General features: G+C 38.9%; 1 protein-coding gene across 11 annotated transcripts in view; it reads right to left on the bottom strand.

The window, feature by feature from the left end:
- C2CD5 (C2 calcium dependent domain containing 5) overlaps window positions 1-14,505 on the bottom strand; it is a 62,071-nt gene extending 47,566 nt beyond the window's left edge. For 8 of the 11 annotated variants that reach the window (XR_010622549.1, XR_010622548.1, XM_065742450.1 and 5 more), the window contains exons 1-7: window positions 14,337-14,499; window positions 10,849-10,935; window positions 8,828-8,999; window positions 6,467-6,562; window positions 5,755-5,910; window positions 4,736-4,934; window positions 2,087-2,238 (exon numbers count right to left, since the gene is read on the bottom strand). Coding sequence is in view for 9 of the 11 variants with exons in the window: in XM_065742450.1 (XP_065598522.1) it covers window positions 2,087-2,238; window positions 4,736-4,934; window positions 5,755-5,910; window positions 6,467-6,562; window positions 8,828-8,999; window positions 10,849-10,935; window positions 14,337-14,426 (952 nt within the window). In the remaining 2 variants the exon portion in view is untranslated. Of the gene's footprint in view, window positions 1-2,086; window positions 2,239-3,212; window positions 3,338-4,735; window positions 4,935-5,754; window positions 5,911-6,466; window positions 6,563-8,827; window positions 9,000-10,848; window positions 10,936-14,336 lie in introns of all 11 variants that reach the window. The other 3 variants (XM_065742451.1, XM_065742444.1, XM_065742452.1) reach the window with 3 other exon arrangements.
- Window positions 14,506-15,065: the final 560 nt, after the last annotated feature.

The following is a 15,065-nucleotide window of genomic DNA, read 5'->3' on the forward strand; positions in this document are numbered from 1 at the left end:
GTTTAATTATTCACACTGAGAAATTGTGGTATCTGCACTCTTTTTCCAGGTCAGTCTCCATCTCAAGCATGTAAATGTACCAGCTACCTGACTGAGAAATAAAAGACTATAGTGTACTGCAGAAAAACAAGGAAATACTTCATTGTTCACATCAGTCAATCTGCCACCTCAAATTTTATGTTTAATAGGCCGTGTCAATAGAGCAGTGGATATCTGTTTTAGTACTAACCTCACTAACTTTCACACAGAAATATTCCAATAACATTCCAACAGTTCTTGGAAAGGAAAATAGATATCCTATCACGTACAGTGGATTGTTAGAAGTGACATATTGAATTCAGTACGTTTTGAAAACATCTTTTGCACATCACTGTATAACTGGTAACACAAATTACTGAGAGATGTTCTTTAAGCTACTGAGATTCAAAATTCAGTAAGTAACACCCAGATAGAGAATTTTTAAATGCATTTGGTAAATCTTATGACAAGTTTCAGCAGCAGTTAAAAGCTGATAAAAAGTGCTAGCAAGCGGAAGTACACTCACTGTTAAATTTGATACTAAAAAAACAGGTAAAACATAGATCTGCTTTCTCTACGTACTTCAAAATTCCCAAAAGGTGGCAATGATACAATCTGGTTTAATCATGAACGTATGAACCAAAAGAAAGGGCCCATCCACCTACATAACATTGCCAGTAAACAAGTTAAGGCTGCCACTTCAAAAACTTGGCAAATTCACAGTGAGCTGCCACCATCATAAATCCAGAATATTTATACCTACAGATACAATCACTGCCATTTCATTTTAACCTTTACACTACAGGGTCCTTACCATGAAAACGTGATCACAACCAACACATTTTCAAATATTCCATAAAACAAACACAATAGTCATCACGTACACAAAAGGATGAAAAAATGAAGTAGTAATGTGGGGTTTTTGGCTTTGTCTTTGTTGTTTCTTTGTTTTGTTTTTTTTTTGTTGTTGTTTCTTTGTTTTGGGTGGTTGGCTGTGTTTGTTTGTTTGCTTTTTGAACAAGATGGATATGACAGAATTAAGAAAGGTTCCTTATCTGCAATATTTTTCAACAGAAATTTGGTGAATAAACTAGGTAAAACATTTAACATAAAAGCACGTGAATGCAGTATTAAATTTATCTACTTGGGAAAATAACTGAAAGGTTCTTGGAAGGGATGCTATCAGGTAAAGCTGAGTCAACTATTCTAATATACTTAAAAAATTGTCATGATTAGATGGAAACAAGAATGTTCTGAGCTCCAAATACCACAATTTAAAACCCCATTTTAAAAAGAATCAAGCTTATACAAACAATTCTGCAACATATTTAGCACTACACTGGTAAAACTCAGGGCACTGGCCGCATAATAATAAACACTATAATTCTTTGAGCTGCGCTGACATTGTTATTGCCATGATTGTAACCACAGACTAAAAAGAAGGGAAGAAGGAAACAAGCTGAAGAAATTTTGACAGAACAACAAAGGAAGAAAAATGTTTTTAGATGACTGGAGTACCATTTAGGTTACTTTCAAAAAGTAGACTGTGTATGTAATTCCCATATGCCAGGAAAATTTAATAGGCAGCAGTTGCACGACTTCTAGTATGGCATTTCCAAGAGGGAGTTAAATAGGCACAGAGATATGTATACAACAGTACACCTACAGCACAATACATAATGCTAGAAAATTACAGCTTTAGTAAGAATACTGCCTCTTAACAGATTATGCTGAGAAATGTGCTCCCATGATCTGTGTGTAGTATGAAATGGAGGAAATAAGAAAAAGGCAGTTACTTCGGACACCCTTAAGGCCGTGTGATATTTTATTTAGGACTGAATATAGTTATGTTAAAAATCTAATTTTAATATTATTACATTAGTGGAAACACAAGGCAGGATTTAAATCTTCAGCCTACAGAAATCCTTCATGAGCACAAAAGTGCTACCTGAAGTCTCCAATTTCAACATAATTTTGATAACTTAAATGCCAAAAAACAAAAAGAGGTTGAATGAAAATATAAAAAGAGAAACACAAATTAAAGAAAAAGTGGGTGGAAGTGCCTTACCAGTTTTGGGTGTCAAACTCAAATCTGTGTCAGAAGAAGAGGACTGTCGACTGTAGGACTTGGAAGGTGAAAAGGAATAGGTTTGGTTTTTCAGAGGGGTGGAGGGTCCTGATGAATGAGTATTGGGATTGGGATCTTCATTGAAGGGAATCCTGCCAGAAGAAGGTGGAAACACATTCAGTAATCCTGTGCCAAAGGACCTGGCTGACAGCAGCATGATCCAAACACCAGGATGGGGTTGGGGCAGGGCCAGCAGCTATTCCTTAGGTGCGAGACTGGGGATGAGGCCAAAGGCAAATGCTGTTTAACCATTCAGCACTCTACAGATAGATGCTGATAATCTACAATGAAACAATTAAGCCAAATGAAAGGCATGAGATGGGACCAAAAAAATATATATATGCAAAAGAAAAGACTGAAATCAGTTCATGGCTTAAAAATCTAGTCATATACACAACATTTGAGTTAGTTTAATACAGAAAAAATGATTTCATGTTATATTTGTGTTTATACATATCTGTACATTTATGTATATACACACATATACAATTTAAGGAAAAAAAAATAATGTTTCCTTATCCTATAGCATCAACAGCATGCCACAGCTAAAAACAGAGCAAAGAGGAGAATCCTTATGGGAACAGCTATATTGACAAACAGTTCACGTATGCACAGATTGACTTACCTGCTTTCCAAAGTTGTCTCTTCCACAAAAGGCACATACCCTTCATATAACCATTTTAAAACCAAGTATTAAATATCTGAATTATGCCCGAAAGCAATTATGAACTCCAATCAAAACACGGCTTCCCCCAAGCACTGTAACGCAGTGAATGTTACTCAGATGTATCAACTTATTTTTACTTAATTTCTTCAAAAAACGAGTTTATTAAAGAGAAACAAAGAGTGTGGCTTTGTGGAAGAGACTGATGCACTTTCAAGAAACTATAGCCTTTGTTTCAGCAGCTGCACAGAGAGCTCTTCACTGACAACAGGTTTCTCCATGAGAAAATGAGGGAGAAAAGATGGGTGGTACCTGCCTACACTGCCTGCCTGCCTGCACTTTGCGACCACTGTGCCTTGTGGCCTGCCTCTCCCCAGCTCTTGAGTCTGAGCAGTCTCGTACCAGTGTAGATGAGAGTGGGAACAGACACAGAGAAGTTCTGAGTAAGTCGTGAGCCAGTAGCAGTGTGAATTGGGCTGTTGTGAGTCGAGCGGCATCCATGGCTTGGAGGATGAACCAGCGGAGACCTGAGAGAATTTGCAGCCAAGGTGGAAGAAAAGAAAACAATACATACAAACAGGTTGCAAAGTTATGTTATAAATGATTTCAGGGAAGTTTAGCTAGAGGAGATCTCTTATTTTAAGCGGACTAAGAATTTTAATTCCTAGCATGCAAGAGTCCAGATGAAATAAAGAGAGAAAGGAACAGCTTAAGTACTAGCTTACGATCATAAATCGATTTTTGGCAACAGCACATCAAGTTAGTAAAGCCAATAATAAGAGGCATTAGTTGACTTTGCTGGCTTTGAGAAACATTCTCACTTTTTGGACTGAGGAACAGTGATTTTGTCAATATGTACCACCAAGCTGCTAAACGTGGATTATTTGAGGGATGAAATTTCCACCTTTCACTCCAGACTAACCTACAAAAGCCTTTTAAGATGGTGGTTGCCAGGTCCAGTTTTTTTTTTTCTCTGTTCATTTTAAATCATCACTGTTATTTCATGCTGCAGTGCATCCAGAAGCTCTTTTGATGGCAACGTTTTAAAATGAAGACAAGTTAAACAAGCTAGGACTTGAAAAAGAAAAACTACTTTTGAGAAGTCAGAGCACACAGCTTCCTAAAAAGTGTCTGGTTTCTAGCGCAATAATGTAACAGCAAGTTAATAAAGACACCTGGAAATATAATGGAAGTAGTAGACTTTCTACTGCTGTTTTTCTCCTTCTACAAACTGGATGACTCTATCAAACAGAAAGTAACTAATTTACCCAAACAACAATTTAGAGACTGCAAGTATTTACCTAGTAACTTCTTTGCACATTAAAAATTTGCAAGCACACTGCCTTTAGCGCTGCAGAATTTCTTGATCTGTTTTGTTTTTCTCATCATAAAGAGTATCCTCTGCAAGTATACTTTACCCCAACCTGTTTTGCAACAGTAAAAAGCAAAGGGCGTAAGAAAAGAAGAGCCTGCTTTAGGGTCATTCTCTAAACCACTGACTGAACTATGCAAACCCTTCTACACGCTCAGCATAGCCACTCAAGTAAGACTGTATTCCAATTGGAAATTCTTACACAAGGCATACCATTGAGTCCTCACAGAAACATGTGCTGTACCAACACAAAGTCACTGCAAAACTAATTATTCATTGGGAAACTGGAGAATCCCAGACCAAGGATAATATTTTCGCTAGAAATAGAAATGCAAAAAAAGCCACAATGCCACCCCAGCCTCTAAAGAAATAAGTAATCCATTTCATTTCAGAACTGTAGAATATAAAACTGAGTTCCAGACCATAAAAACTGTAAAAGAAAACAGATCTGGGGAGGGGAGGGTGGGGAATAAATCACACCTGTTATGTAAAACTGAATGACTATGAAAAGAAATGAAATTTGTTCCTCTAAAAGCTAGTGATTCATACTTACTCCTTCATTTCTTTGGATGGAGAGTTACATGCAGGTAAAAATGCTGATGTGCTACTTAATTTATCCAAAGTGCAGGCTGTTCCTATGGCTCGTACTACCAGTCCAGATTCTCCCTCCAAATCAAAACATTGCAAGTAACCAACAACAGCATTTCCTCTCATTTCAAGGACTTTCAAGCCAATCTTCCTTTGCAGCTCACCTACAACACAAAAGGTGAAAAGTTCATATGTAACTGCAGTGAACTTTTCCTATTTTCTTTCGTGGCTTTTTTCCTCTCTGTTTTTGGAACTGCAGATCAATAAAACAGGTACTGGTCTGATTTTACATAACTACAATAATCACAACCTCTGCTTCCTGTAACACAGCACAATGTTTCATTAGCTTTTGCTCTTTTCCCCTAAAGCTATTCTATTTGCAACTACAGCTTGTTATTTCATAATTAATGTATTTATCTTCTCACTGGCTATTCCCTTTTTTGTTTATTTAGGGACAAAGAAATGGATGTGTGTTGGAACACACAAAAGTTTATAGATATTCCTTCATACAGTTCAATCTAAAGCAACACCTTTGAAATCCATGTTAAAATCCATCATTTTTGTAATCAAAACCTATTTAATTTAACCTTATTGATACTTTCAGTTCTTTTTTATTTTATATTACTTGTCAACTTCATCTAAAAAACAGTGTATGAGATAAAGTAAGCAAAACAGGATACCAAATACACTACTACTGCAAACAAAGCACTGTACACGAGGACTGAAAACCCCTGTGACTGTAAGACTCATCACACGTCACAGAATGATGTCAATTCTGACTGCAGAAGTAAGCAGCCATGCTCAGAAAAGTTACAGAATTCCTCAGGATTTTTCAGACATTGTCACCAATGATTGCACTACGATGTGAACTGAAGAAATAAACTTCTAATATCAAAATTTATAATACAATCTTGTCTCAAAACTAAGCCACTAATTTGAATGATGACTTCTTTTACAAATCATTACAGCATACATGTTTAATACCTGACATTAGAGAAATGAGTCTTTGTCTAGCCTCATTTGATGCCCTTGGTGTACGTATTCGGTCTATCCACTGGTATTCTGGGTCTTCATTAACTACCAGTTCTTCCACAAATCCATGAATTATTACAGCTCTGTAACACTTTGGAATAGATGTAGCTGTTGAAGAAATATAAAAAAAAATGCAAAGTATGAGTCTAAGAGAAAGGAATTCAAAGAAAAAAAGAAAATTAAATCTAGATACTGATGTAAATGATTCCAGAATCTAGTCCACACATTTTTTTTTTCTGTTGAGCTTTATCTCCTACATCAGACAGCTTCATCTGTTAGAATGTGGACATTCCAAAGCAATTTTGTTCTGATGCTGGAAGACCAACAACTGTCCAGTGTACCAGTTACAACCCTGCTACAACATGTACCATTCTGAAACCTCTTTGATTTTGTGCCTCTGTAACAGAATATTCACCCAAAGTAACATAATGACCAGAAAGATGGGGCGAGAGAAAAAACTACCTCAACTGCCTGCAAATTTATATGCAAGTGAAAATGTTAAAAATACAAAGAAGCAAACTAAATACATTTTCTGCATTTACTACTGCAGTCAGTGTAATCCACAGTAGGTTTATGTAATGAACTGGCAAGAGGAAGGAAACAGAGGCAGTTAAGAAAACAAAAAAAACACCTTTGGCTTTCTTCTTTTATTTCCTTTACTTACTGCAAAAAAACTTCACTCCACATGATGATTGCCTGAATCTGTTTAAATCATTGAAGAGGTCTACTTTCACCACCACATTAATCTCCCCACGTATACCTATCAGAAAAGAAAAACGAAAATGTGAAATGTTATCAGAAAGCAATACAGAACTAGCTGTTCCATAATCTCACTAACTGATGCACCTTCTATTACCACTGAGTCCGTTTTTCTGCAGAGAACACAGCACAATCCTAATAAAACTGCCTGGTTCAACTGACTGCTAACATTTCACTTCTAGCCTGGGCCAGAGGAGCAGGACGACATCTCGCTTCTCCAGCCTGCCATAGAGATGCCCTCTCAGAGGAAGCTGCTAGTTCTCCCTAGGCTTTGAGGCCGAAGCCTCACAAGCAACAATCATCAAACAATCATCAAACAAATGCACCAAACAGGATTTTAGAAGGTGGAACTGGGAAGAGAAGCCATCAGCTTTCTGCTATAGTGTGGCCTCAGCTGCAGGGAGCAAATGCTGCCTCTGTTCCCTTGGGCTGCTACGAATATCGGTGCCAGAAAGGCACAAAATCAGTTAAGTTCTGTGATATTGCTCCAGGACATGCTCAGCACAAAAAGTAGGACTACTTTGGATTACAGATACCTCAAAACTACAGCCTTGTCCACATCAAAAGGGTTTTTTTTGTGTTGTTCAGAGCATTTTACATTTTCTCCCTCGAACAGTAGCAAGATCACGGTAAAACTGAAGTCAGTACAATGAGAAAAGATACAGTTCTCAAAACCAGAAAGCAGGCAATGTAAAATATTTTGACAATAAATTTATAAAATAAGGTATTACACATTTTTGAGGTAAAACTCAATCTTTCAGCTACAGCTAAATCTTATTAATAGGGCTGGATTTCTTTAGAACACAGCTATTCCTTTTTAGACTTTTCTGCTCCTATTTTGAGCTTGCTCCTTTTCCTGCATCCACTAACCAAATCCTTTCACATCACACCATTATGGATTCTGACACATTGAGGACTAAACTTCTTGACGAAGCTGATCTCTAGTGACTTCAGAAGCCTTTATCTCAGAAATATCCAACTCAGACAGAGGAATTAAGTTCACAGACTGAATGACATTACTGCAGTAAAGTCACCCAGAATTATCTTCCCAAATGCCAATAGAAAGAAGCCTTCATTTGCTGTAACAGGAAATGCATCACACTCACGGATGGAGCAATAAAAATACATTAAATAAATATAAAGAAATGTCTGTTTTCTTTTAAGAAACCATTAATTAATGTCTGCCAAGTAGAAGAAAGAGCTGTGAAAAACCAACACAACTAGAAAACACAGGGAAGACTAATTCTCCCTGACATACAAATTACACACATCTTGAGACAACAGTTCAGAAGAAAGTGTCCAATAAGCAAATGTGAGCAGAATTTCAAAAAAGTGAAACATGCAATATTCCTTAAGAACCTTTCTCACTATAACTCAGAAATGTAAAAAGAAAAAAATTATCATTGGCTATAATGATCATCCAGTAAATACTACGAATGCTTTTCACCATAGATACAATTAGCTTTTAAAATAGTCATTTAATTCCCACTGTATAATAAACTATGACAGTAATAATCACCACACAGATGTTTGGTAGTAAGGTATTCAAGAAGACAACTTGCTGTAAATGGGCCTTAACTTTCTGGGATTAAAGCCCTGCTTCCTTAAAATCTAAGGTAAAAGTATCATTACCGTCATCATTTTCTTGCACTCTCAAGATATTCTGAATAGCACAACCCAGGACTGCTGATGGCAAAGCAGAGCTTCACCTTGCATTTTATGTTTGTCATATTCATCCCTTCCATCTCAAATGAAGCTTATCCAACACCCCAGGAAGGCACACCCTAAGTAACTTCAGCAAAAATATATTCTTTTAGTAAACACAAAGTAATTGAATAAGTATGCTTAAGTTTGTTGTTTTTTTTTAACTGATTTTTCCAGTGACTATTTCCAGTAACTATTTTAAATACTATGAGAAGATGTTTTCCACTTGTCACAATTTTTACGGAAGGCATTCTGCCAATTCTCCAAGTCTCGCCTCAAGATCCTGCCAATCTCTCAGATTCCGGCACAGAAGTTTAGACTTTCTTATGGCAGAAATATTAGACATCTTTCACATATGAATCATTATTGCTATAAAATATGAAAAATTTTCAGAAGTACTTTGTCACTGATTTTCAGATAGCATTCTTAACTCACTGAAGACCAGATAAAAGTACCAAAACTGGAACTTCCCAGCTCCTGAGGCTAAAATTATTACACATTTCTGAAGGCTGCTTACAGCAAGGAACACTGTAAAACACTGTTTTCAATTAGCAAATCTTACCGTGGATGGTATCGTAAATTGGAAACCATCCTGAAATAACTGTAGCTGCTTCACTATAAAGCAAAGGATCAATATCAATGTATACTTTGCCAATAGCATCATTAGCACTGTAGGTATCATGATCAAGAACTGTGATCTGAAGGGGCTCGTCTTGCAGCTCTTCATCGTCCACCTGGAAACAAATATTGACATGGAATTTGAATATGTCAAAAATAAATAAATAAATAGAAAGCAGGGGAACACTCCTAGAAAAACAAGCACAGTAACAGGTGAGTCAGTTACATACAGATACATGACATAGATAAATTTTCTATTTCCTGGATCTAAACAGCACATTATTTTTTTACTTTGCCCTTCACAAAACGTGGAAATCCTGAAACGAGAGTTAGCACCGGGAGAAGTACAGAAAAAAAGATTACATCAATTGCACATTTTAAAATTCCACATTATTTTAAGTCACAGTATCTACCCATCCCCATAATATATATACTTTTCATAATAAAACATGAAAATTTAACGTAAGAGCCTCAGAGGATTATGACACTGAAGTTACACTCTCATGCTTCAACACTAACCTGTGGCTTAAAAGAATACAAAATACTTCATACAACTCATAGCAAAAATTAAGTAATTTCAGACATGCACTTTCCTAAATGAATGCAATCATCCATCCTCAGGCACACAGGCTATTTTTTAGGAGATACAAGATTCTACTGCTTTTTGTGCTGCACACCACGAAGTAAGGACCAGCTCTGCGAAACGTAATGGGAAAACTCATGTAAGTGTCTGGAGAATCACAACATGGTGTTGCTAAAAGACCAAACTACACACACATGCACACACTCACGATCTCTTAAGCAGTTAGTGTTTTTCCACTCTTTGAATGAAATGTGGAATTCTGATTTATTTATTTTTTCAGTGTTTGTCTGTTTTCCTTCCAAAATCCATCTTTGCATGCAAAAAGGTAAAATTTATTAAGACTTCTAAAATTGTCTAAAATTTTAATTCCTTCTGTACTAAGAGAGTTAACCCTCCATACAGTTCAGCTAATTATTTCCCCTTACAAAAAAAAAAAAAAGACCTGAGGAACTGAATAATTAAAGATAAGCATACTAAGAGAACTGAGTGAACTTCAACATCATCGTACTGCTTTCTTAATGAGCAAAAACTGTAATTATGAGATGTATTTCAACAAGGACTTCACATCAATTAATAAGTTGCCTAAACTTACTGGTTTATATTTGTTCTAATGTTACTGTACTGTCACTCACTACATGTTTATATTGGGATATTATCTTAGAACACTACAAGCAAACCAGTACTATATATTCAAATATTTCAACAATTAATTAATTCTACAAACCATTACACTATTTTTTTAAGGGTAACAGAATGGCAGTAACAAAACAAATACAAAAACAGTAGCTCAGGGCAGAACGCCAAAGGACACCTATGGTACTTCTGTATTCAGTTCATTAAAATGAACTAATCAGATTCTTGAAAGGAACAAGCAATTACAGGAAAATGCTGAGTGTCCTCATTATTACATAACAAAGTGAGAAAGAAAGCATCAAGCAATTATTGTGCAAACACTTTATTTTTTAATTTTCTTTTATAAATTCTTTATTTTCTTTTTCAAGTGTATTACTTTCTCCAGCCAAATTAACAGCCCAGTTAACTTTCTTTACTCAAAATTACTCAAAAAAAAAAAAGATAGAAGAAATAGAAAAAAAAGGAGCAGACCCATATCTGAAAGCCCCATGGATAAAGCTTTTACCTCTGCCATAACATTTCAGTTGGATCTCATCTGGCGAGTTTTTATCTTTGCAAACAATTTAAAAAAAAAAGCCAAGGAGATGCCACTGGCAAATACGGTCTGACCATAAACAGATTTACTGAATGGTTTCATATGTGCTTAACCAGAATTAGCTTCACTGCCCAAAACATTTTTCTGCCTGAAGTGATATTATTTCATCAAAGGTATCCATGTAGACACAGGCAAATACTTAGGAAATACTTACTTCAAATTTAAACCATTCAGAATTCCACTGAGGATTAAGTGATTTTGGATATACATCCGTCTTAAATGTTGTATTCCCAAATTTTACCTAAAAATACAAACATTATTAAAAATAAACATTAATGGATATATTTAGAAAGTGAGTTACTCATCAAATCTATACACGGAAATAAGTTCAAATACGTATTTTAATAATATCAACACATTCTTTTCAAGGAGAGTTCCTTTTTTGAACCAGTGTACATTATTAGTAAGTAATCTTACATGTATCACCAACACGTGCAATTAACTTCTCTTTCCCATCATTTCCTTTTCTTCTCAGTCACTTCAGAGTTAAAATATCACTTCATGCTACCTTCTCGTGGTCACACAGTATACAGTCTCGGCAATTTGTTGCCTTTGTTTAGAAACGTTTTAAGCAAAACTATTCTATATAAACTGATAGTTCATGCTTCAGTACTGTTCTCTCTAGGATTCAAAATGAAATATAGAGCCAAATGTAGTGAACTTATTTCTTAAAACACACTGTCTTGACAAATGACCTGCAGTTTTCTATGCCAGACACATATCCCTGAATCCAAAGCAGCAAGGACAAGCACCTTCACAGTTTCTAGCCCTCCCTTGTTAGAGAAAACTCCAGAAAGCGCATCAGCAACAAGGACAGAGGGAACTATATATCTCCTCTAATCTTCTGTTAACAAAGATTAAACATTCTACATACTTCCATTGATTAAGGCTGATAAGCAGTTAGAGGTGCGTATTTCAGGAACGTCTATTTGGCCCCGCAGGAATCTATTTCAGGACCACGTCACAAACAGAATTTCTGCGATGGCCTTTGCACCAAGAAGCCACACTGCATAATGCAAGAGGTGTTATTTCACTGCAGCTTTCACTCCAAATCACTACGCACTGTGAACGGTACCTCTCAAAATAATTAGTACTTCAACTCATACCACACATCTGACAACTGACTTATGCACTGACTTGATTCAAGAAACAATCATGCTTTTGGAAAACATCCTATTTTCAAAGTAAGCTTTGAAAGTTGGAGTGGTACGAAAGCACAAGGCAAAGCAGTGTTAGAGTATAAAAATAAAAACCTAGCTATCGAAACATGGGTTCAGACTAAAAGCGTATAGAAAACAGCACACCTATTTGGATGGTGTATTCATCACACAAAGCATGATAATAGAGATAATGACAATGGTTTAGCAGAGCTACTTTATGCAAAGGCTGCCAACATGCAGCAGCAAAGAGCTCCACCCAGCCTAATTTTACATGTTATCTTGGGAGCAAATGGGCTCCCTGGGAGCCTCGGAAGCTCTAAGGAAATTTTGCCAGTATTCCAGCCAGATCATTAAAGCTAGGAGAGGTAATCTCCTGGACTGCTATCCTTTGTACAAATTTAGCAGTGCAGCTGCAGAAGAAGCTGCGCTAATTTGTTCCAGACCACACGTGCTGACTAAATCCTAATTATGTATAACCTGAAATAAGTAACCACTTTGAAGTCTTTCATCATCATTTTCTTTTCTAATTCTCGATTTATATTTCAATGCATAAGAAGGAAATTAAATGCTAGCAATTAATTAGCACTCTAATACTTTTTCCACTTGCCATTTTTATTCAAACAAAGAAGTTTTGTAAAGGCAACCTCAAGCTGAAAAACAAAATGACAGTTTTAAGCTCATTCTGACAAGTTCTGCCCACAGCCACACCTGCTCCACATGTGAAAAGGGTACTTCCCAGACTGAACTTTTTTCCCACGTATTGGCTCTGAAAGCAAGGCCTCATCTACAAATTTCTTCAGCCTTATTTGTGCCAAGACATTCTTGAAGCTGAGTCTTAATCAACCCAGCCAAGCAAACTGATAATGCTGAAAATATTGCCCTTTTCTTCTTTTGTTGAGCTAGCGTTTAGCCAGATGCATTTCTATATATGCCTTGCTACAAAGCTACTCACACTGTAGGTAGGGGTGGTAGGGAAAGAAAGTGCAGGGCTGGAAACAAGGAACCAGCAGGAGAGGAGAGCCCAACATTCAGCACTTCCTACTCTGCTTCCCATCTTCATACACAAGAAGTGTTGTAGTCTGCCTATTCAAATTAAAAACCCTAAGAAAATCTCTCTGTAAGCTGAACTTACCGATGAGATTTCTGAAGTTAAACACTGAATTACTAATTCTTAATTTACCATGTACAATTTCACTTCCACTGAGAACTGTCAGAAATAGATTTTCACTTTATTACCAATGCCATGCCTCGCTAAGCAATGCACTTAATGCCTAATGTCAACCAAGTTTAGATGCACCACATCAAACCTGTCTGGAGACGAATATGCAGTTTTCAGTGTGTACAGTTCTTGAATGACATTCCATTTTCCTACTGGAATCTCAGTACTGAGCCAACCTTCAATGACTATTTATAGCACAGGCACACACATGTGCAGGATTCCATTTCTTAACAACTTCTTTCCTAAAAGTATGACTTTTTAATCTGTGGAATGCCACTGAAATTGTTCTAGAGATATTTGTGATGGAAGTACAGAGCCATTGAGCAAAAGCCTCTCATCAGCTCGTTTTTCAATCCTCTCCTAAGAACCGTTTAAACTAAAAGAAGGCAGATTTAGGCTGGATGTCAGGAAGAAATTCTTTACCCAGAGGGCAATGAGGCATCGGCACTGCTGCCCAGAGAAGCCGTGGGTGCCCTATCATATTCAGGGCCAGGTTGGATGAGGCCCTGGGCAGCCTGATGTCATGAGTGGCAGCCCTGCCCACAGCAGGGGGGCTGGAACTGGCAGACTTTAAGGACCCTTCCACCCAAACTGTTCTGTGATTCTATGAACAGCTCATACGGTTCTGTTAGCTACAATAGGAGAAAAAGCTTTGGCATTTGATAGCTTTGGTGTAAGGGTGTGTAAGTTATACCAGATACATCCTCAATAAAAATTGTGTCTGAAAACGTTAGCTTCTCACAAAGTTCAAACTGAAAATATAATTAAAACCAATAAAAGAGGACCTGTACAGTCACTCTGCATTTCCTATATTCAAAGATACGAGTGACCTGAAAACGCTTGCGAAGACAGCTTCATTCTGTTACAACGCATCTACCGAATCCCGAAACAGTCTCCGCGAGGCTGACATATTAGCAAGAGCCTCTCATTAACAACCCCCAGCCAGAGGCTGAAACGAGCACGTTTCTAAGGTGCCGCTCGGGCAGCCCGGGGCTGTCACCTCGCAGTCACGCCCGAGCGCAGCCCAGAAGCCGTTTTAAAGACAGCCCACATGGGCGCGGGTGCCCGCGCCTCTCCCACCGGCGCAGCGGAACGCGGCCCACTGCGGCTGCGCGCCGCCTGCCCCGCTGAGGACAGCGCCTCGCCCCGCCAGCAGGGGGCGCCCCGCGGGGAGGCGGCCCGAGGCGGCGCGGGGCCGGCGGCAGGTGCGGGCCTGAGGCGGGGTCCGCCCACCCGCCCCGACGTCCCTCTTCTCCCGCAAACCTCCACAAAGGCGTCGGTCAAGTCGCTAGCGCGGTCCATCACCGGCAAATGGCGCCCCGCCACGATTTTGACCTTCAACTTCCCCGGCATCTTCCTCCTCCGCCTCCCGCCAGCTGCAGGGAGAAAACAACCGCGCGCGTCCCATGGAACGGCACGGCCGAGCCGTGGGGGCGGGCGGTGCGACCGCGCATGCGTCACACCGAGCAACGGTCTCTCGCCGCCCGCCCATGCCCGGCGCCGACGCCCGCACCCGGCGCCGCGACTAGCGGGGAGGGGACGGCCGCTACGCGCATGCGTGCTCACCGCGGTGCGCGGGAGTGAAGGGGTGTTCCAAGATGGCGGCAGGGACTGCCGTCTGTCTCTTTGTGGCTTCTGCACAGCCAGGCTGGGGGGCGAGCGGCTTGGGCACGGGGTACTCCCGGCCTTCCCCAGAAAGGAGAAGCAGGGGGTTTGTGGGTGTGCTTTCTTAATCAGAAGAAAAATATTTACAGGAATTGAGGGATCACGGGTAGATTAAATGGAATTTAGTTATCAGAAATAGGATTTGATATGGTTCATGTGGCCAGGTTTTGACTTCTTGATGCCTGAAAAGCTCTTTGTTTAGGAAGGAGCTCAGGGAAAGCTTGAGGAAGCGAAACGCAGGTGCGGTTGTTGCGGGGGGGGACATGGGGCTGCAGAACTGGGTTGTGTACCTCGTGGGTCCCCTCCAGCTCAGTGCATTGCATGCTG

Source organism: Cyrtonyx montezumae, unplaced genomic scaffold, assembly GCF_038088225.1.
Source record: "Cyrtonyx montezumae isolate F1298 unplaced genomic scaffold, pur_monq_1.0 scaffold_3, whole genome shotgun sequence".
Taxonomy (NCBI): Eukaryota; Metazoa; Chordata; class Aves; order Galliformes; family Odontophoridae; genus Cyrtonyx; species Cyrtonyx montezumae.